Raw genomic sequence first — 23,771 nt, forward strand, 5'->3', positions numbered from 1 at the left:
TTTTAGGGGGGAGGGGGGATATGTTTCTGTCAGCTAGCGTATTGATTAGCCTGTGGCTATCCTAAGCCGTCGTTTGTAGCTGTAGATTCGCATTTCAGTTTGAGCTTGGAGGGTTGTAGTGTGTTTGATAGTGTGTTTGATTGTGTGTGTGCATTCGTGCGTGTGGGGGGGGGGGGGGGGGGGGGGGGAGGTCGATAAATGTCACCTAATATCACGACGCAAATAAAAACGCACACCAGTTGTTTCATGATATTGATATTTTTACTATTTTTATATTAGGATATTGTTAATAATAATATTAATAGTAATATATCCACAGAAAGTACATCAATATTGAGGGAAAGTAACAGATCATAGATACACTAACAGCAGATCCTGGACAGTCTGATTTATAAAAACATACAGAGGTACCAGGACAGGAAAGGTAACCTTACAGGAGAGACAGGAAAGCTGTCCCAGCGAAAAGCTCCTCGTTCTGGACTCAGGATTGGCTGAACCACGGGCATCCTGCTTCCTGCCCTGAACACACACACACACACACACCAAATGCCCACAAACCACACAAAAACACACACCAGCCAAACTCAGCCAATCACATTCACAATCGTGGACATAGGAACATTTTGCTGGGCCAGCTGATGAACATGTTGTGCATGGTGATGAAGAGGAGCTGCAGGTGTGTGGGCCAGGTTGTTGCCGGGGAGACAGCGGGGCAGGTTGTTGCCGGGGGAGACAGCTGCTCAGGTGATGCTCCAGGTGAGCCCCAGGCACAGAGGTTGCCCCGGACGACAGCGGTTACCTGGTAAACACAAACACAGGCAATAACAGGCATCAATCATCAAGTCCTTGCATACCTCCTGCTGCTCTGTGATAGGCTGCAATCGACCAATCACATGCCCGGCCTGGCTTTATACTCATCAACCTAAAGTAGCGAGCTAACTGCTTTTTTTGCCCCACAGCCTCGGGGCTAGGCATTTTCCTTCGTTTTTGAATTATTAATTGCTAAGGAACCAATTTGTAGTTTTCTCCCCCTCTTCTTCTAATAGCTAGTGTCATGTGGTGGTGGAGAGTAATTTATGATTGGTGGTCAGCGACAGAGTTTTAATTAAGTCCAGGGCAGAGTTCACCGAGTTAGAGATGGAAACGGTTCATTAATCACTAGCAGAGCAGGGAGGCCCTGGAAGAGGCCAAAACAACATCACTTTAATCTGGAATTACACTGGAGACCCAGCCAAACAGGAAGTAAGTGAATTAGAGCATGTGCAGAAGAAACATCGTCAGATGCACTTTGGATAAACACAGAGCTGGGATGATATGCTGGTGCCTGATATTCAGTCGTAAGTTCCATGGTTATAGGGAGGTAAATCAGTCCTTGAGGGAGAAAGGCTTTCAGAAATCGGCTTTGACTCACTCCCGTGTTCTGAAATCTGTTTTTATAAACTCTTATCACCTCTTACAATTTAGGTCTCTCTCTTTCTCTCTCTCTCTAGTAGTCTGTCCACTTCTAGTAGTCTGTCCAGTCTCTCAATCAGTCCTCCCAGCCCCTCTCCCCAAACGCGTCCATTTGCTGGGTCCTGGCTTGTGTCGGGGGTGACTAATCACTGCGCCAGACTTCAATCCTCTGCTGCAATCTCTCATCTCTCTCTTTCGAGCACTCCTCAAGACCTGCTCAGGGTGAGCTGATTGGCCCCAGAGACGCCTGACCATTCACACACAACCTCCATTTAGAGAGAGAGAGAGGGATGGGGAAATGGAGAAAGAAATAGAAACAGAGAGAAAGAGAGAGAGAGAGAGGGCGGGGGTGGAGAGAGACATAGAGATTGGGAGAGAGAGAAAGGAAAAGAGAGAGAGAGACTACCATCCGTGAAATAAGGCCAGATGACCTGTGGCTTCTCTGGGGGTGGAGGGGTATAACTGGGCTGGCTGAGTTTCACAGAGTGCTGCAGGACAGGATAAAAGTCCTACTTGAATCATCACAGTGCTCATACACTGTCGAACTGCCGTTTTAACTTTACAGGCCATTACCTTAATTAAAGACATCCCACATGTCACAGCGTTTTCCTTCATTAGACGGGATCTCCATGAATCTTCTAGGAACAATGGGGAGTTCTCATTTTAGCAGCCACCGGCTCAAACAGCGTGTCTGTCAACACTCTGTCATAAAGGTGAGTCAACTCTCTCCCTAAAAGACTGACAGAGGGGGGAGAGAGATAGTTGGGTGAGGGGAGAGAAAGGGGTGAGAGAGAGAGAGATAGGCGGTTGAGGGGAGAGAGATGGGCAGGGGGAAGGGGGGAGAGAGGGGTGGAGGGATGGGTGGGAACGAGAGTGATGGGAGGAGTACGACGGGTGACAGCGAGGACGGAGATGACTACAATGTGGACCCCTGTCCATGAAAAGACCGCGGGCATCCGTCAGTCTGCTGAACTTGTGCCCCTCTGCACAATGTTCTACACTTGATCTACTGGAGACATGATGACTGGGGACAGGGAGGGAGGGAGACAGATAGAGGGAGAGAGAGAGAGAGAGAGAGAGAGAGAGAGAGAGAGAGAGAGAGAGAGAGAGAGAGAGAGAGAGAGAGAGAGAGAGAGAAGAGGGGGCTGGACACAAGGTACACTGGAGGCAAAGAAAGACAGAGAAGGAGGGAGAGAGAGGTACTTTGAAGAGATCAGAGGGCATGAATCTACCTTTGTCTCCCTGGCAAACAGAAAGTGGGAGAGACAGAGAGAGACAGACAGACAGAAAGACAGAGAGAGAGAGAGACAGAGATAGAGACAGAGAGAGAGAGAAAGAGAGATAGACAGAGAGAGACAGAGAGAGAGACAGAGAGATACAGGTAGAGACAGAGAGGGAGGGAGTGGGAGAGACAGGTAGAGGGAGGGAGAGACAGAGAGAGAGACAGAGAGATACAGGTAGAGGGAGAGAGGGAGGGAGTGGGAGAGACAGGTAGAGGGAGGGAGAGACAGAGAGAGAGACAGAGAGAGAGACAGAGAGAGAGACAGCGAGAGAGAGAATGGGGGGGAGAGAGAGAGTTCTACCAGTTATGCCCAGATTAAAGGTTTTCCTCCCTGACCCCCCCCCCCCCCCCCTTGTAAGGGACCCACACACACATGCACCCCCCCCCCCCCACACACAAGTACATGCACACACACTGCCATACCCACATAGAGCTGGAGAAAGTGGGAATTGATGTCTGCATGGGGCCCTGGATTGGAAGAAGAGGCACCAGAGAGCTAACCTACTCTCTATTTTCACCTCGCCACCAAACGTTACAGGCACATGTGTGTGTGTGTGATGGTGTATGTGTGGGGTAGGGCTGGTGTGTGTGCGAGGGTTGGGTGGCTGGTGTGTGTGTGTATGTACGGGTTAGGGCTGGTGTGTGTGTATGTGTGGTGTAGGGCTGGTGTGTGTGTGTGTATGTACGGGTTAGGGCTGGTGTGTGTGTGTATGTGTGGTGTAGGCCTGGTGTGTGTGTGTGTATGTGGTGTAGGGCTGGTGTGTGTGTATGTGTGGTGTAGGGCTGGTGTGTGTGTGTATGTGTGGTGTAGGGCTGGTGTGTGTGTGTGTATGTGGTGTAGGGCTGGTGTGTGTGTGTGTATGTGTGGGGTAGGGCTGGTGTGTGTGTGTGTGTATGTGGTGTAGGGCTGGTGTGTGTGTGTGTATGTGTGGGGTAGGGCTGGTGTGTGTGTGTGTGTATGTACGGGTTAGGGCTGGTGTGTGTGTGTGTATGTGTGGTGTAGGGCTGGTGTGTGTGTGTGTATGTGTGGTGTAGGGCTGGTGTGTGTGTGTGTATGTGGTGTAGGGCTGGTGTGTGTGTGTGTATGTGGTGTAGGGCTGGTGTGTGTGTATGTGTGGTGTAGGGCTGGTGTGTGTGTGTGTAAGGGATGGGTGAGTGGCTGGTGTGTGATGGTGTGTGTGTGTGTATGGGCAGGGGGGAGGATGTGTGTGTGTGTTGCTGAAGTGTGTGTGTGTGTGTGTGTGGGCGGGGGGGAGGGGGATGGGGTAGGCAGTAGCCAGTAAACACAGACAGCTCCTAACTTGAATACAAATCTGACTTTCTAAAGGAGGCAGTGAGTCGTACACATTAGTTAATTTGGCCCGGTAAATCAATTTCTTGCATCGGGGGAAAAAACTAAATATATGAAAAGAAAATGTCTAGCTACTGATTACTGAGTGAAAAAAAAACACAAATCTAAACACAGCAAAACAAACAACAAATGAAAGCATATTGTGTTGCAAAGGAGGGGGGGAGTAACCACTGCTCTGTAGAGGCAGGGGGGGGGGGGGGGCAAGGGCATGTGGAGGGGGGGGGTCGATTTGGAAGTCTCAATCTGGGATGGATCAATGCTGACAGGTAAGGGGGGGCTTGTGTCCAGATGCTGCAGGCTGATAGCTGGGATCCATCACAGCCGTAACTGGCTCACCCACACAGTCCATCGATCGCTGGGTAGGAGCCTCATGAGCAGTACCTCACTTCCGCTGACGAGTCAGAGACAGGAGGCTGGCTGGGGGGACAGGGCCTCCCCCAGGGTATCTATTCCCTCCCTGTCCCCTCCCCCAGGGTATCGATCCCTCTCCCTCTCCCCCAGGGTATCTATCCCCTCCCTGTCCCCTCCCCAGGGTATCTATCCCCTCCCTGTCCCCTCCCCCCAGGGTATCTATCCCCTCCCTGTCCCCTCCCCCAGGGTATCTATCCCCTCCCTGTCCCCTCCCCAGGGTATCTATCCCCTCCCTGTCCCCCTCCCCCAGGGTATCTATCCCCTCCCTGTCCCCCTCCCCCAGGGTATCTATCCCCTCCCTGTCCCCTCCCCCAGGGTATCTATCCCCCCCTGTCCCCCTCCCCCAGGGTATCTATCCCCTCCCTGTCCCCCTCCCCAGGGTATCTATCCCCCCCTGTCCCCCTCCCCCAGGGTATCTATTCCCTCCCTGTCCCCTCCCCCAGGGTATCTATCCCTCTCCCCCAGGGTATCTATCCCCTCCCTGTCCCCCTCCCCCAGGGTATCTATCCCCTCCCTGTCCCCCTCCCCCAGGGTATCTATCCCCCCCCGTCCCCCTCCCCCAGGGTATCTATCCCCTCCCTGTCCCCTCCCCCAGGGTATCTATCCCCTCCCTGTCCCCCTCCCCCAGGGTATCTATCCCCCCCCTGTCCCCCTCCCCCAGGGTATCTATCCCCCCCCTGTCCCCCTCCCCCAGGGTATCTATCCCCTCCATGTCCCCTCCCCCAGGGTATCTATCCCCTCCCTGTCCCCCTCCCCCAGGGTATCTATCCCTCTCCCTGTCCCCCTGCCCCAGGGTATCTATCCCCTCCCTGTCCCCCTGTCCCAGGGTATCTATCCCCTCCCTGTCCCCCTGTATCTATCCCCTCCCTGTCCCCCTCCCCAGAGTATCTATCCCCTCCCTCTACCCCAGGGTATCTATCCCCTCCCTGTCCCCCTGCCCCAGGGTATCTATTCCCTCTCCAGGCCTGTCTGTCTGGGGGCTGTGCTGTGAGCAGGTCTGTGTTGATCAGGCTGGTGTAACGACAGTTTAAGCCCTCTGCTGGAAGATAAGGTTAGATTCTAGCACATTAAGACAACCAATCAGCTTTAGGTAATCCCAGCTCTTCCTGGATACCACTGTGGGAGGCTGGGAGGCAGACAGGCAGGAGCGTGTGTGCGTGTGCGTGCTTGTGTCTACAGAGGATGGAAAAAACATTCTGCTCAAATTGTCATTTTTACCAAAGCTACTTGTTTTTCAGCAACAGGAAAAGACTAGTCACAGATCACTTTTTGCTACTGTGTTGTCTCCCTGAAACGCCCGCGATGGCTGCTCCGCCGCCCTAACACAGTAATCCTGGAGGCAGTTCTGAGCTGACGGAACAGGAAAAAATGATAAATAAGGATTTTCGTTTTTTACCCTGTAATGGAAAACTGCACAGCGTTTTCTCTCTTCACTGCATTTACCTTTAATAGAGTTTTAAAAATCCATAAAATCTCATTGCCACAATAATTTGTCTGACCCAAAAAAACGTTCTAACATTTTGTCCATGGGTTGGTTTTGTAAATGGGGTCTTATTTGTTATTTTGACGATTTCCTACCCCCCCCCCCCCCCCAGGGTTGCCAACTTTCTCAACCCCAAATCAGGGACACTTCCAGGTGCGCACACGCACATACGCGCGCACCAACAGCTGACCAACAAGAACGGAAATCGCAAGCTTTCATTAGCCATAAACCTACTAATTTTAGTGTAATTTTGGCAAACCACTAATAGCTACTCGCTTGGATGTATTGTTCATAGTAATAGACAATTATTACAAGTTTCTCCTTTTTGACACACAATAACGCTCACCTCATCAGTGGCCAGTTCACACACACTGTCACCAACAAGCAACAACCGTATCCAATAGCAACGTGTGGTGAGTTTTGGGGCGTTTACAGTAGCCTAGCCTGCTAAGGGTCCGGTGAGGCTGTGATTGGAATATGGGGCTGGAGCTGTCCCTGACAGGACAAATCAAAATCCCCCCCCCCCCCCCCCCCCCCCCCACAACATTTAGGGCGACTCAAATGCAATGCTTATCATGTACTACTACAACGATGCTAGTCTGATTTCACTCTTTTGGGAATCTACAAATAAAGTTTCTGGAGTCTCAAGCTGACAACACTAAAGTAACATTTTCTTGAGCGAAAGAAACTTCTTTCACTCGGATATCGGAGATTGAGGACGTCAGTGACGAATGTCTTGCATTAACTTTCTTGTTTAGTTTCCCCCGGAAGCAGTGAAATAACCCTATTAAATCAAGTAGTCACTCGGCCATTTATCTCAATGCAGCTGACTAGTCCCTCAAAGCTAATGGGGTTTAGAATTTGCATGAGGCGAGTTTACCCACAAAGCTTCGCCTAAGAGGATTTCACTTCAGACAGAGAGCTTTTTGTCGCACTTGTTCATAGACATGGATTACCGCCGTACTAGCCCATACAAACCCGTTACTCTGAGGAAGGGTCTGCAAGTTCCCCGTCACTGTCGACGTAAAGCTGGTTTATGGTATGGAGGACAGGGGTGAAGTGGCGAGGCTAGGCCTACTGTGGATTTCTGATGCGTTCGGTTACTACTAGCATTTACAACGCTGTTTCCCTGCCGTAGGCAGTCTACTGTTTGAGGTTGTAAGGCAAACGGTGGATACATATTGTATGACTGAACGTTTACCTGGGGAGAGGCATTATCCGTCTGCCAGTCCAAAAGAGTTTGTCAAGAACGTTGAGTGTTCAAAGTGAACCCACGTCTTACGTAGCCTTATAATTCCCCCTCTAGAGTTAGCTATACCCCCTGGGTGGTAAACTTCACTGAAGTCAGTCTTTGTAAATATAGAGGAGCCTATCATTTTGTTTTATGTATTCCCTCGCCTCGTCTCACAGCTTCTCATCATAGCAGGATTCCTGCGCAGTGTTGTCAACTTAGCTTTCTACATCATTTGAATAAGCCTCTTTCAGCACGGGCCTGTCTGTACTGTTTCATAGTGCGGAAAGCAGCTTTTGCTGCTAAATATAACATGTATCCTCTGAATTAATTCTTTTAATATTTATCAGCAGAGAAGGTGCTTGAAATACGGCTTCATCCGCATTTAAACATTGTTTGATCTCGGACACGTCGATACTTTTCGGGTTTGAATGAAATTCAGCGAAATATGCTTTCAGTAGGCTATTTTAGGATGACTTCATGGGCTAGTGAATGGGGTGTTTGTACACTGCACTATCCAATCCAGCACAGGTCACTTGTAATAATATTTCCCCAACATAATTTTAATAATTTTTCAACTCAGTAGGCTACTACAGCTATATCTGCCATCAGCAGTGTGATCTGTTGCAGACATACACTGGGGTACTTGCAGATTCGAGTTGACAGCAGATATTTTCACCATCAGCACAAGGTTGCTGTGAAGCTGTTTGGAAGTTCCAACAAATCGAAGTGAAATCACAGTTGAACGTTTTTACCCTTGAGCTAGAAAAAGGAACCGTCACCCACGTGTGACAGACGCACGCTGGACGCGTCCCTCTGGCACCCTCTTTACTCCTCTTTTATCTGCTCCGACTCTTCCTCTCCGTCGAGAGAGCGCCGCGACTCGCGAGTGAGCCGGTGACAAACACCGCAGCTCCCTGTCTGTCAGCCTCCATCCAGCTGGCTTCAGACTTCACTGACAGGCCGGTATTTGCACAGGCCTGTATGTGGAGGTTAGTACAGTCGGAGAGTGGAGTTTAGTCAAAGCAAATTTAGCCCGTTCTAGTGGAAAAGCGGCTTTGGACTCTATTAGTTTCCTAGTCCTTCCGTATCCATGTCCTTGTTTGGGTATGTAGAGCTTGCATGGTTAGTTTAGCATAACTATTGCTATGGTTGTTTTGTTACTTGGTTAGCATAGCCTACATATCTTTTGTGGTGCAGTAATTAGCATCAAGGTTAACTTCTGTAATTACGTTAGATCTGGCAGGAGAGCTGTAGCCTACAGCTACACTTCCAGGTCTGTGACTGATGCTTGCTTCCAGTGAGTGTGTGTGTGTGTGTGTGCATGTGTGTGGGGTGGGTATTAAACATTTTGTGTTAGCTCAAATAGCATGAGCAAGTTTAGCGTCTCTAGTCTAGCTCCCTGTAACCTGCCGTTGAGGAAACGTTAGCTTTCAGGTGGGCGCCTGGTCCTCCTCTGCATTAATGAGGCAAGATTAAACAGAGTCGTCACATCCAACTAGGCGAATCAGTGACCCAGTCACACTGAGGTTCAAGTCACACTGTTCAGCCTGCACACAAAATGCCCCCCGACTCACTTCATAATTGCCTATGCCAATAAACTAGCCAGCTGTTTTGGCTGACTGCGTCCAGAGAGGAAAGTTTCAGGGCACCCTAAAGTTTACAGAGAGAGAGAGAGACAGAGAGAGAGAAAGAGAGAGAGAGAGGGAGAGAGGGAGTGAGAGAAAAAGAAAGTAAATACCCAACGGCAGACACTCTGTCACCCTGTAATGGGAAAAGTGTCAGTTTGGTTGAAAGGCTGAGGAAGTTTGTGGCGTTCCTCCATTTTGGAAGAGTGACTCAGGGGGTTGGTTATCCTCAGGTGTCAGGGAAGCCTTGGAGGCTTTATGAAGAGTGACTCAGGGGGTTGGTTATCCTCAGGTGTTAGGGAAGCCTTGGAGGTTTGATGAAGAGTGACTCAGGGGGTTGGTTATCCTCAGGTGTCAGGGAAGCCTTGGAGGTTTGATGAAGAGTGACTCAGGGGGTTGGTTATCCTCAGGTGTCAGGGAAGCCTTGGAGGCTTGATGAAGGGATATAAACCAGGGCTTAATTTCCAAAAAATACGGTAATGCATTTGTGTGTGCGTATGTTTACATGTGTGTGTGTGTGTGTACATGTTGGGGGTATTGTGTGCCATGACCTGCCATCAGCTCAGAGCCAGGTTGAAATCAATCTTTTCGCAAGCCTAGTGAATTAAAGTGCGCATGTGCCAGGTTTCTGCCCTGTAGTTTATGCCAAAGTGATCGTTGCAGTTTTCTGTCAACAATCAGTAGGCCGTTGTTGCAGGAAGATTACTCTGACTGAACTAAGCCACACACTTTCTACCCAAACAAACCGAAGTAGCACAGATGATGAAACAGCTGATTGTGGTTGACATTTAAATGTCACACGTTGTACGACACCGTTGGCAGTTCTGATTCAAACCAGACACACAGGGCAGCAGGCGTTAAAACACACATGTAAGCATGTTTTCTGTTGCTAAAGGGACAACCAAGGACATGCTGACGCAGCACATACTAACAGAAACCAATAGACTGTTGAGTGCCGGCTTATGATTGTGACATAATAACTCCCATTGTGAAGCAATTTTTTAGCGATAGCAGTTCATGGCTGATACTAATGTCGGTACCTGAGACATGTTGATTGTCTCATTTGAACATCATCCGTTCTGTTTGTGTGGCACATCAAGTCTGTCTGGCTGCAGGAAGCACTACCCTTACGAAAAGGAAGTATACTTCAATTTTAATTTGTAAGTATACTTAAGTATAAAAAGTATACTATTATCATAGTATACATAGTATTATCAAAATGACTAAATGTAAATCATGGCACTTAAAGTATACTAGTATTGTACTCATTTATGTACTATTTTTGTACTAAGTAAACTGAATTGGCCCACCTTTTAGGTCATTTAGTACACTTTAAAGTACACGTATAATGTATTTGAGGTTTACTTTTGAATACTGTAAAGTAGCCTGTGTCGTGCACTTTCAGTTCATGAAGTATACTTCCCTAAAGTACATCAAAGTATACTTTGGAATACTTCCAAGTGCACTGTCAATTAATGCTATCTTAATTATTTCACTTGTGTGTGTGAGTGTGTGTGTCCTGTGTTATCCGTCATCATTTAAAACGTATCATGTAGCTGCCACATTGTAGCATGTAGGTTATATTATTATTTGGAACTTTTTCAGGCATTACCATCATTAGTAAATCCTCCTAAGTACCTCCCTACCTCACCTGCCACTCCTACCCCCCCCCTTCCCCTTCCACACACACACACACACACAAACACACACACACACACACCACAGCTTTCTCATCACTGTCTCCAACAGCAACCAGGAACCTGTACACACTTTGGATTTGAGGTGCCTCTATCCTATTATCAACACTCTCTAAGTGTGTCAGTGTTTATATGAGATGGGTTTATGTGGGTATGTGGGTGGGTGAAGTATGTGTTTGTGATAACCAACATTGTGTGCGTGCTTGTGTGTATGATACATCTATATGGGTATGTGACTCAGGTGGCTGAGCGTGTCAAATGACGTTGTGTCCTTGGGCAAGGCACTTCACCCTATTTCCCTAGGGGGGAATGTCCCTGTACTTCCTGTAAGTCGCTCTGGACAAGAGCGTCTGCTAAATGTCTAAATGTGATAAGCAACACTATGTCAGACCCCCTAGATACAACCCGCTCTCTGGCTCTCCTTACAGGCACGTGTCCAGGATCCAAACTCCCAGGCTGGACCCCCCAAGCCCTCCAGACATCCTCGTTAGAGAGCCAAACTGCCTGGTCCAGGACCCCCCAGCCCCTCCAGACATCCTCGTTAGAGAGCCAAACTGCCTTGTCCAGGACCCCTAGTCCACCCCAGAGGGCTGTGACAATCACATGCACTCCATCACCCTCTTAACTGATCTAATCTCCAAACAAATGTGATTTGCAACAGTCAGTTAGCTGTTATGGGGGAGGACAGATGGAGCCCCCGCCCCCCGTTCCGCATGCCTGTTTTTTTCAGGGGCCTCAGCTCGCCATGGCAACGGAGCGAAAACGGCTGTTTTGGACGCCGGGGTGCAAGTCGAGGAGTCTCCGGGCTCAAACGACTCTGTAAACAGGATGTGATGGTAACACCATTTGCGGGGCTAAGTGTCAGGGAGCAGTTATGGCGTTATTTAGAGCTCATAAAGAGCCCAGGCTATTGATTTGAGAGCAGCCTGGTCGCCACGGTTATTTTCGCCGTCGTCACTCTCATTAAACTGATGGACGGGGCTCGCGGTGGCCTGTCCTCCCTGCCTCTCTCTTTCTCTCTCACTCCTCTCTCTCTCACTCTCACTCCTCTCTCTATTATTGCCTCTATTATCTTCTTTGTTCAGCTTTGCTTTTCTCCTTTCCTTTCTCTCTCTCTCTGAGTGGCTGAAGCTCCATCCATCTACCTGTCTCTCCTCCTCAAACTGTCTCTCCTGTCTTGATCCTGTCTTTCTCTCGTTGTCTTGTGTCAACCCTTTGTCTACCTGTCTCTCTCATTCTAAGCCTGTCTCTCTCTCATCCTAAACTGTCTAATGCCTTGTCTCTCTACCTTTCTCTCATCCTTTGGCCAACACTTTCTGTAGTTGTCTCTCTTATCCTAAACCTGTCTCTCACTCATCCTAAACCTGTCTCTCTCTCATCCTTAACCTGACTAATACCTCATCTCTCTACCTGTCTCTCATCATTTGCCCAATCTGTTCTCTATCTGTCTCTCATATTGCAATCCAACCCAATCTCCACCCCATGACAACCTATCTAGCTTCCGATTTCATCCTTTAAGCACATCAAATAAGGGAAGGATGATCCCAACACAAACTGAAGTTGTTGTCTATGCAGACGGTAAATTCTTGATTGTGTTCAAACCCTGTCTGGTTGTGTGATTCCTCTGAGAAACAGGATCTGGGAGTCTTTACCAGACTGCTGTGATGGCAGCTAGCCAGACCAGCCTACTGAGCATGTGCCACTTGCTGCTGTGGGCATGCTTAGGCTGACACACACACACACACATGCACACATGCACTCACACGTAATGTCATACAAACACACACACACCCTTGCACACACAGACAATCTTTCACAGACACACACACAAACAAACACATGAATACACACACTTTTACACACAAACACACCTCCCCCATTACACACACACACACAATCTCCCACAGACACACACACAGAATGTATTGTGCAAAATTCCATCTCTTCTGTTGAAAATTATATGGTCTGACTCGCTTCACAAATCTCCCCAAATGATCTCTGACCTAGGAGCATTGGCCCGGAGGAGATTCTGCTTCTAGAAACTTCTGACTGCCAGCCGTCCCCACGATGATACTGGGCACGTGCAAAGCCACGAAGGTTCTGACAATCACGCCTGCTTGTTGACGCCAGGGGGACACGGTCCGCTCGCTTTGGACGCTCTCTGAGCACCGAGCTCCTATCAGTTGGTATGTGGCGTTTGTGGCGTGCTTCACTAGAGTCTGATCGTAGACTGCAGACACGAGTCAGAGTGTTAGAACACACCGCGTAATGACTCGCGGCTCATTACATTCCGATTATGGATGAATTGCACGTGCGAATGGAGGATTCTACTCACGGCAGTGGCTTGTTTTGTTCAAGTGCAGACGTGTAGGTGTGGAGGTTTAGAAAGGACACAGTTAGCCAAAACGGTCTGAGGTTTTAGTGGGGGGGGGGGGGGGGGGGGGGCTGCCAGAGAAAGAACCCCCATCAATGTCTGGTCATGTTCAGAAAGCCATTTTTAAGAAGGCGTAATCCCAGATACAAATCCAGGACTATGGTATCACACAGACCCAGTGGAGGCTGTATATCAAGCCTGGGCCTTCAGTGACATCATACTTAGTCCTACCTACATTAATACACCTCATCATACCATCAATATGACACCACATTACATCACCTTAATATAGGCTAGTCGAGCAACACTTAATATCCGGAGTATTGAAAATCAATAAGCTTGCATTCACAATTAAGAGTAGGAAACTAAGATCGCGGATCCTGTCCAAACTCAAAAATAAAAGACGATTTTAAGAGATGACTCAACAATGTTTTCTCACCAAAGTTCACCAAAAGTACACGGAAACACTTTAGAATAATGGTCTGTTGTTAATGAGTAGCTATGCAGGAAGTAATAGGTAGTTCTACATTAACACCAAACTTAATACTATTAACTAATATGGAACCAACATTAACTAAGCAGTAAGTAATAGCAAATTTAGTACAAAGGTAGTTCCTTGGTAGGTATTTGATTATTACTAAATAAATATATCCTCATTGAGAACTACCTGTGAACTATATAACCAATTAAGAACGAATAACTAATTAATTACTAATCACAAAAGTAACATGTCTAAAAAGTGAACAATTATTTTTTTTTACTCTTAACATGGTCATAACATTTTAGAAGCTTGTGCCTCAAATGGGTTCTTTGTGGAAACCAGTTTATAAATATTATAACTCCCCAAATACATTAGCTACAGGTTGAGATTGTGACTAGACTCTTACCAAAGGATGAACGTAAATTCTCTGTTTATTTCAGTCTTAAACATAGAATAATACAAATAATTAAAAATATATAATTAGGAAGTGATGCTGACACGCTCATGATTGGATTAGTTCACTATTATGAGCTCTCGAGTGTCAGTTCAATGTCTCAGACTCCAAAGACCTACTTTTATGTTAACTCCTCACTAATTACTCAAGCGTTACCTTGTCATCCTGCAGGAACTACTAGTGATGTGGACCATTATTTAAAGTGACAAACATGTTAACTCCTCACTAATTACTCAAGCGTTACCTTGTCATCCCTCAGTAACTGTGATCTGGACCATTATTTTAAAGTGACAAACATGTTAACTCCTCACTAATTACTCAAGCGTTACCTTGTCATCCCTCAGTAACTGTGATCTGGACCATTATTTCAAAGTGAAAAAATGTTAACACCTCACTAACATGTCACCATGGAAGAACTACAACATAAAACATCTGCAGTGATTGGGTCTAACATTTCCATGAAATTGTAAAAGAAAATCCTACATAGTGCAAAAATGCACATGGGTATGCAAGAATAAAGTACTCTGTAAAATATGCCTGAATTAAACATTCTTTGTTTGGCACAATGATGAAACCTAGCATTTAAACACCAATTCTGTATTTTGGAATGAAACATTCAACACATTCAACAAACTGTGACTGTGAGAAACTGAGTCAAACATAATGGCTAAATAAGTAATAAGTAAGTACATGGCTAACCCTAACCCAAACCAACGTATAGGTCTTCTCACTTTATAATGAGTCTAGCATTGGCCATTACTGCGAAATACAACAGCAACACAATTCCAAATGGATGAAAATGATGAAAGAAGAAAGAACAAATAGCAACACTCTAAAATAACTTGCTACTTAACCCAATTCAGAGAACAGGAACGTGGCCCAAAACGCTACCTACAGTTGTTGCTAGCTGTAAAGCCAGAATAGCTGTCGGCTAGCTTGTAAAAAAAAGTCGCATTCATACAAGCTGTATAGTATTGCAATCGAAATTCGCACTAATTTTACAATTACATTATAAATTGCAGATGATCAGAATTTATCGGAACCTCTAGCTAACGAATTGCCCTCTTTCAGGCTCCTACGAGCGCTTATCCAATCACAGGATGTGTACATGTCAAGTTCAGCGAAAGGCCTTCTAGGTGGCCTTGGTGTCAGACTCGAGATCTGATTGGCTATCGCAATGGACCGTCTCTGTTCACTTACGGAGTTACGCACACGGAGCATTCTCTGTTGATTCTGAAGGTCTCAGGCAGATTTCATTGAACCTGACAACACAAGCTAGCTGAATTATGATTGGATAAAAACTCCATAATATACAACACTGTCAGCAGCTCAACCAAGTCGATATAATATGACATGAAGAGAACAGACTACAGAGAATATTTGTTGGTATTTATATCATGTGTGTATTTATTGAATGACTTTAAGATGGGGGGAAATTATAAATAAAACATATATAACAAATTTTTGGGGGGGTATGTTTAGACCAGCAGAGTAGGCATTGCAGGCCCTGACGGCCTGCCCTGACGACCCTGCACCCCTCACCCTGCCCCCCTCACCCTGCCCCCTCACCCTGCCCCCCTCACCCTGCCCCCCTCACCCTGCCCCCCTCACCCTGCCCCCTCACCCTGCCCCCCTCACCCTGCCCCCCTCACCCTGCCCCCTTACCCTGCCCCCCTCACTCTGCCCCCTCACCCTGCCCCCCTCACCCTGCCCCCCTCACTCTGCCCCCCTCACCCTGCCCCCCTCACCCTGCCCCCCTCACTCTGCCCCCTCACCCTGCCCGCCTCACCCTGCCCCCTCACCCTGCCCCCCTCACCCTGCCCCCTCACCCTGCCCCCCTCACCCTGCCCCCCTCACCCTGCCCCCTCACCCTGCCCCCCTCACCCTGCCCCCTCACCCTGCCCCCTCAACCTTCCCCCCTCAACCTTCCCCCCTCACCCTGCCCCCCTCACCCTGCCCCCCTCACCCTGCCCCCTCGTCTCAGAAGGCTCCATATCCACGTGTGTACCATGTAGCGTACTCACGCTTACATTGATGAAGCTAAATCTACTCTCGACTCAAATCATGTTTCTTCTACTTTTCACAAAGACAATCACATCCCTTGTCTCGTGGAGACCACCCAGACCTCCCCAGGACGGAAGAGAGGGCATCGAGGGTCCTTACCGTCGCGTGTCACTTCCTGGCAGACACGGCGATGATGACGACGAGGAGGGTGAGGAGGAAGACTCCAGCCGCCAGCATGTAGCATTTCCTCTTCCGTAGCTGTCTCTGCGGGTCAGGAACACACACAGGTACGCACACACAGACAGGCACACACACAGGCACACACACACACACAGGGACACACACACACAGGCACACACACAGGTACGCACACATAGACACACACACACACAGAGTGTAAGGTGAAAAGAAGATACAAACACCACACACTAAATACAATATGAGCTTACTTGGGCCTGTTTATGATGCTGTTGTGGCGCGCTAGCGATATCAAGCGTAATTCTTTTATTATTGAGTTTTGACTGGATTTCAGTTGAGAGGATCCCCTCATCCTGCTACTTGTCGATATACAGGTGTCTGTCTGACAGTGATTCATCCACCTCTTGTCTAATGTTGCCCGGCGGCGGCATTTGGACTTGTTAGAACTCTTCAAACAGTCTCTTCTCGGGCAGGGCAGGGTCACAGGTACCATGTCAGAAAGCCTCCATGTTGGCGGAAACCAAAAGACCAACAAACTGAATGGAAAAAGAAAATCCTGAACTCTGGTCTATGGTGGGCAAATAAACATGAGAGTGGGAAGAGAGCTGGGCTGGGTGTTGGTGTGTTTAGAAGTGTGTGTGGGGGGGGGGGTTGGAAGTGGAGGGGGGGGGGGGTTATATATTTGTCTTGTCTCCCTAGGCGGTGACGATGTGTCGGAGCAAGAGGAGAGCACGGAATCGATGTTGTTTTGAAACGCTTTTTCTCCCTCTGTTTTCTTTCAGTTTTTCCGCTACAAAGGCGGAGAGAGAGTGGCGGCGTTAGGCTAGAGCCCAGCCCGGAGTCTTTAAATCCTGACTCGCTTCAAAGCACGGAGCAAGCAATTCATCTCCTTATCTGAGACTAGAAACAGGCTTTCTATGTGGAAAGAGAGAAAGAGAGAGAGAGAGAGTAAGGAGAGAGGGGGTAGATGGGGGGGGGGGGTGAGGAAAGGGGGAAAAAAATGCTGTCGAGTAATTTTCCGTTTAAACGTTCCACTCCACAACAATTTGCATAAGCAGCCTTGCGTCTGTGATAAGAAGATTGGTAATTTTCAAAGGCTCTGTGGGGATTGAGAATTAAAAGCCTTTCTGTGCTATCTCCTCTCTTGCAGCTGGCCACCACATATTCCTCTGCTCCTCTCACACGCTTCCACCTCAGCCTTAGAAACTTTCTCTCCCATCCTTTCCCTCGCCCTCTCTCCCATCATCTCCCTTCCTCCCTCGCCCTCTGTGCTCACTCCTCTGACAGTGCAGAGATTCAGTCTCCTTCCCTCCATTCTCTCTCTCTCTCTCTCTCTCTCTCTCTCTCTCTCTCTCTCTGCTGACTGCTCTGACAGTGAAGCGCTTCACTCTTCATCCGCCTCCTCTCTCTCTTTCCCCCTCTCCCTGCCTCCTCTCTCTTCTCCCCCCCTCCCTCCCTCCCTCCCTCCCTTCCTCCTCTCTCTCCCTCCGTTTCGCTCCCTCCAGCTCCACCGTTATTTCGGAAATAAAACGGGGAAAATAAATAAGGTGGAAGGGAGAGCAAAAAGGCTTTAGGATAACAAAGGGAGTGTGCTGTATTTTTTCAACTGGAATCTTGAAGGGGAATGGAGGGCTGCAGGAGGAGGGAGGAAGGTGTGTAGCAGAGGGAGGGATACACAGTCAAAGACTGGGAACAGTGGCAGACTCAGGGAGTTGAAGGAGAATGGCTCTTATCGCTGGTGTCTTAATCCCCCGGGGAAGGTGAGTATTGTGGTAGCGGTTCACCGCCCCACAGCTGGGAGCTCCGTGGGGGCTCCGTGGCCACCCGGGGCCTTAGCCGAGGGGGATAACATCTCTCTTCCTGCCTGCTTTGTTCAGTCATGAGGAAGAAAAAGTGGACACTTGGGCCCATCACTAGGTGGTCTGTGATGGTCCCACTCTGCCTCTGTCTGTCTGTCTTTTGGTGCTTTATTGGCACTCACATTGACAATCTCTCTCTCTCTCTCTCTCTCTCTCTCTCTCTCTCTCTCTCTCTCACAGGTCTCTGATCTGTGTCTCCCTTTGTCCTCTCTCTTTCTCTCCTGTCTCTCTCGGTCCTCTCTCCCTCCCATCTCTCCCACTCCTCTCTCCTGTCTCTCTCTCTCATCTCTCTCCTGTCTCTCTCTCATCTCTCTCCTGTCTCTCTCTCTCTCTCATCTCTCTCCTGTCTCTCTCTCATCTCTCTCCTGTCTCTCTCTTTCCCTCATCTCTCTCCTGTCTCTCTCTCTCTTTCCCTCATCTCTCTCCTGTCTCTCTCTCTCTTTCCCTCATCTCTCTCCTGTCTCTCTCTTTCCCTCATCTCTCTCCTGTCTCTCTCTCATATCTCTCTCCTGTCTCGCTCTCTCATCTGTCTCCTGTCTCTCTCTCTCTCATCTGTCTCCTGTCTCTCTCATCTCTCTCCTGTCTCTCTCTCTCATCTCTCTCCTGTCTCTCTCTCTCATCTCTCTCCTGTCTCTCTCTCTCATCTCTCTCCTGTCTCTCTCTCTCATCTCTCTCCTGTCTCTCTCCCTCATCTCCATCTCCGTCCCTCCGCCCATGTCCTTGTCAGGATTCAGGTCTGCAGTTCAGTTGAAGGACAGGTTGGGTTAGGGTCAGTTCAGTTGAAGGACAGGTTGGGTTAGGGTTAGTTCAGTTGAAGGACAGGTTGGGTTAGGGTTAGTTCAGTTGAAGGACAGGTTGGGTTAGGGTCAGTTCAGTTGAAGGACAGGTTGGGTTAGGGTCAGTTCAGTTGAAGGACAGGTTGGGTTAGGGTTAGTTCAGTTGAAGGACAGGTTGGGTTAGGGTTAGTTCAGTTGAAGGACAGGTTGGGTTAGGGTTAGTTCAGTTGAAGGACAGGTTGGGTTAGGGTAAGTTCAGTTGAAGGACAGGTTGGGTTAGGGTCAGTTCAGTTGAAGGACAGGTTGGGTTAGGTTAGGGTCAGTTCAGTTGAAGGACAGGTTGGGTTAGGTTAGGGTCAGTTCAGTTGAAGGACAGGTTGGGTTAGGGTCAGTTCAGTTGAAGGACAGGTTGGGTTAGGGTTAGTTCAGTTGAAGGACAGGTTGGGTTAGGGTCAGTTCAGTTGAAGGACAGGTTGGGTTAGGGTCAGTTCAGTTGAAGGACAGGTTGGGTTAGGGTCAGTTCAGTTGAAGGACAGGTTGGGTTAGGGTTAGTTCAGTTGAAGGACAGGTTGGGTTAGGGTTAGTTCAGTTAAAGGACAGGTTGGGTTAGGGTTAGTTCAGTTGAAGGACAGGTTGGGTTAGGGTCAGTTCAGTTGAAGGACAGGTTGGGTTAGGGTTAGTTCAGTTGAAGGACAGGTTGGGTTAGGGTTAGTTCAGTTGAAGGACAGGTTGGGTTAGGGTCAGTTCAGTTGAAGGACAGGTTGGGTTAGGGTCAGTTCAGTTGAAGGACAGGTTGGGTTAGGGTCAGTTCAGTTGAAGGACAGGTTGGGTTAGGGTCAGTTCAGTTGAAGGACAGGTTGGGTTAGGGTCAGTTCAGTTGAAGGACAGGTTGGGTTAGGGTCAGTTCAGTTGAAGGACAGGTTGGGTTAGGGTTAGTTCAGTTGAAGGACAGGTTGGGTTAGGGTTAGTTCAGTTGAAGGACAGGTTGTGGGAGCAGAATGAAACACAGTATGATTGATTTTTAGAAATCAAAACAACCTAGCATCTCCTGGGTTCACACAGAGGGTGTGTACGACTCTGAGAAACCACAAGTGGGGAGAAATACCTAGAACTGAGATACACCTAGAACTAAGAGACACCGAGAAGTGGGGAGAGATATCTAGGATCAGGAGAGATATCTAGGACTGGACAGATTCATCTGGGACTGCCTGACTACGTGAGGTTCAGGGGTTCACCTCCTGTGGACTGTGTGGTTCATCTGTGTGATTTATCTGTGTGGTTCATGTGTGTGGTTCATCTGTGTGGTTAATCTGTGTGGTTCATATGTGTGGTTCATCTGTGTGGTTCATGTGTGTGGTTCATCTGTGTGTGGTTCATCTGTGTGGTTCATCTGTGTGATTCATCTGTGTGGTTCATCTGTGTGGTTCATCTGTGTGGTTCATGTGTGTGGTTCATCTCTGTGGTTCACCTGTGTGGTTCATGTGTGTGGTTCATCTATGTGGTTAATCTGTGTGGTTCATGTGTGTGGTTCATCTCTGTGGTTCATCTGTGTAGTTCATGTGTGCCTCGGCCAGGAGGTTCCACATCTGTGGCTTCCCAAGAAGAAACACTTCTGTCCTTGTTCACAAACTCATCAGTATTTGTATCTGAGAGTTCCTGCTGGGCAGACAGAGCTATTTACCTGCTGAGACATGAGTAATGTCTTCATAACAATAATAATGCAAAGCAATGATTACTGACATCACATTATTCCTCTTGTAGCACATCTGCGGAAGGAAAATTGGAAGTCCATAAAATAAATAACGTTTGCTGAGCCACTGCCTGCCTTGTAATCGGCTTATGTGCAATTTACATAAAATTCAGAGCCCCAGTCACAGCGATTATGATATTTAAAAGGAGAAGCAAATAAACATGAACTTCACAGCCAATCCTGGGTCCCCGCTCGGGCGCGCTCAGTCGGCCTGATGGCGGCCTCTGTGGTGTGACCGCAATCCAGACAGCAGTGTGTGCGTGTTGTGTGTTTGTGTCTGTTTGTGTGTGTCTTTTTGTGTGTGTGTGTTGTGTCTGTTTGTGTGTAGCATTGGAACTAATTGGTAGTTGTTTACTTGGAGAAGCAGAGCTGTATGTTTAACCTTGATGTAATGCCATGTTCTCACTTCTCAGGGAGATTATGAATGGAAATGACTATGACTGAAACCAGTCACATCCTGCTTAATCAGGACCATTCAATAGTTCAGGTAAAACTGACCAAACTGATGATTGTTTCAGAATGGATGATCACCAGTAGCCTGGTCCTAACCAGACTCTCGTACATTTCATTTGTACAGAGAGTCTGAGACCGCTCCATTGACAAGTGTTGACTTCCTTGTAGGCAGGTACTCTCAGGGCGCGAGTACCTTCGCCACCCAAATCAAGATGTTTCAACAGCACCCCCCCCCCCCCCCCCCCCCCCCCCCCCCCCGAAGATTGTTCTTGCACCGGCTTTAACTTCTGGTTAATCAGCAGCGATGCTACAACGGACTGAAGAGATTCACTCGCATCTTTCTCCGCCGCCATTACGGAACTACAACTCAAACTAGCGCACAACATCAACATCATCGTTTTCAGCCACTCCCTCTGTTCGCTGATTTGCCGATAGAAAGTTAACCGGGGACATATCACATAGGGGCCGAATTCCCAGACCTGACCTAGTACAGAAGCAAAATGAAAATTGAGCGGAAGTACGTAGGAGGTCAGAGCCAGGTTAGATTACCAGGACATAGAGATTAGAAATAGCAGATTTGAGGCACTATATTAGAGGCACCAGGTTAGAGGCAGCAGATTGGAGGTCCCATATTAGAGGAATCACATTAGAGACAGAAGATTGGTGGCAGGAGATTAAAGACAGAAGATTGGTGGCAGCAGATTAGAGGCAGCAGATTAGTGGCAGCAGATTAGAGGCAGCAGATTGGAGGCAACAGATTAGAGAGAAGTACATGGTTTGTGTTGCATTGCAAAACCAACCGTGGCATGAACGCCATCAGGATTGACGTTCCAAAGGACGTCCCCAAGCTTCTCCTGAGATTCAACTTGATAGTGATCGCGACACTATCTGGTCGTTTCAACAGAAGAACCTTAAACGCAATATTAATTGCGACTTGAATGAGATCCCGCAGACTCAGACACAGGCATCGCAGCCGTGCTTTGACTTCCGGTTCTTCTAATGGACCTTTAGCGCAAACCGCCCTCAACCTCATTGATCAACTCCTGATCAAACGTAACCATGGCTAACGCTCTTTCCTCCCCGACTTGGCATTGGCGTGAGCTCTGTTTATGATTTGTAAGGATGTAATCATTGACTTACCATTTCTGTCTTTAAGTTAGTCCATTTCATTCTGTTCATTGAAACCAATAACTCATATCAAACCCATAATCCAACTTGTTCATAAAATCTGTTTACCTTACTTGAATACATTCATTGTAAAGATATTTTGACGTGCGTGTTCACTGATGTTACGATTGGCTCTACACTTAGAATGAATTCATTCCTAAAGATGAGACTGATTATTACATGTTAAATATAGGATTCCCTAATGTCCTAAACCAATATTAGGGTGGTGCCCCGAACTTTATGATAAATTAAATATTTCTATTTTAACACGACGCTACAGGTACTTGGCTCTGATACAGTCTGCTTACACATACACACTTCACCCATACACACACATGTACACACACACCCTCCCTCCCAAACACACACATACACACACACTCCCACACACAACCCCCCCCACACACACACACCTATGCACACACATACACACACCCTCCCACACACACACATACACATACCCTCCCACACACAACCCCCCCACACACACACACCTATGCACAGACATACACACACCCTCCCAAACACACACACACACACACACTCCCACACACAACCCCCCAAACACACTGTAGCAGAGCCAACAGACAAACCACGTACCCTCACACCTTTCCCCTACCCCCGACAAGGAGAAAGGGGGTTTCCCCCTTTGTCCTTATCTCCAGAGCAGGACCTTCAAAGCTTCTGGCCCAGCATGGGGTCAGAAGGTAGACCAAAATGGCCTTACAGTATGCAGACAAAGGAGTTTAAGGAAAGACTAACTTTTCTGGATTTACAAACATATGCTCAAGGACTACATGACTTATGGACACTATTTCAATGACGGTAGTTGATGTGTTATAATGTATGCTTTCCCTTTTATGCTGTGTTAATATAATTTGATGTTTTAATGTAACTTCCTTTCCTGTTATGATAAATCAGTTAATCTTGATATCAAAATGATTTTAATCTACAAACTAAACCATTTATTAATGTTGTATTGTTATATGTTGAAGTATTAGAAATACATGGACATTTGAAATAGCTGAACTCTGAAAAGTTATCAACTACTTCACACCCATACGTCAATCTCAGGATGGACGCCCAGGTGGGAGTAACTGACCAATCAAAGAGTTCACCTCCAAAAGGATACCCCCCCTTTCACAAGGATTATAAAACCCTGACGCACAAGCAAACCTTGCTTTTTCGCAAGGATTCACCGGATATGTTCGCGACACATCTGACCTATCCTTCTCAATCAGCAACTCACTGGACCACCAGGAACTTTAACGAAAGATTCCTTTGCTCTAACCGTTTGACAACGACAAACGGAACTTTGATTCTTCTTCTTCAAACTGACAACAGTAACTGCGATATTGCTACATTTCTTACTTGTGAACATTGGCATATTGTGATTTAATTTGTTACGTTTGATTTTTAGTTTGCAAATGATTCAACCTAACTTTCGTTAGGATTAGTTAACATAGACTCCCTCCATTGTTCTCCTGAAGCCTATCTCTCTCTCTTCCCCTCCCCACGCGCTCTCAACCCACCATCTAGTATTCCGCCCTCATCATAGTTTAGGACCTACTGTATACTGTTTAACTCAACTCACTCTCAACTAGCCTATAACTTCTTTGGTATTTGTTCATCATAATTACATTTTCTTAAATAAATAATTGTTTATAATACTCGCGTTATCCCTCACGTTATCTGATCTGCTCTACTTTCATGGAATTCG

The 23,771-nt window shown here is 47.5% G+C and overlaps 1 protein-coding gene across 1 annotated transcript in view; it reads right to left on the reverse strand.

Annotated features, from left to right (window-relative positions):
- Window positions 1–308: 308 nt before the first annotated feature.
- The window catches only part of tsnare1 (T-SNARE Domain Containing 1), a 57,949-nt gene continuing 34,486 nt past the window's right edge, over window positions 309–23,771 (reverse strand). Inside the window, exons 9-10 of the mRNA XM_047016314.1 lie at window positions 16,008–16,112; window positions 309–799 (exon numbers count right to left, since the gene is read on the reverse strand). Of these exons, the coding sequence (XP_046872270.1) occupies window positions 16,017–16,112 (96 nt within the window). The 3' untranslated portion in view covers window positions 309–799; window positions 16,008–16,016. The remainder of the gene's footprint in view (window positions 800–16,007; window positions 16,113–23,771) is intronic.

The sequence above is a fragment of the Hypomesus transpacificus genome, unplaced genomic scaffold (assembly GCF_021917145.1).
Source record: "Hypomesus transpacificus isolate Combined female unplaced genomic scaffold, fHypTra1 scaffold_342, whole genome shotgun sequence".
In the NCBI taxonomy this organism is placed as follows: Eukaryota; Metazoa; Chordata; class Actinopteri; order Osmeriformes; family Osmeridae; genus Hypomesus; species Hypomesus transpacificus.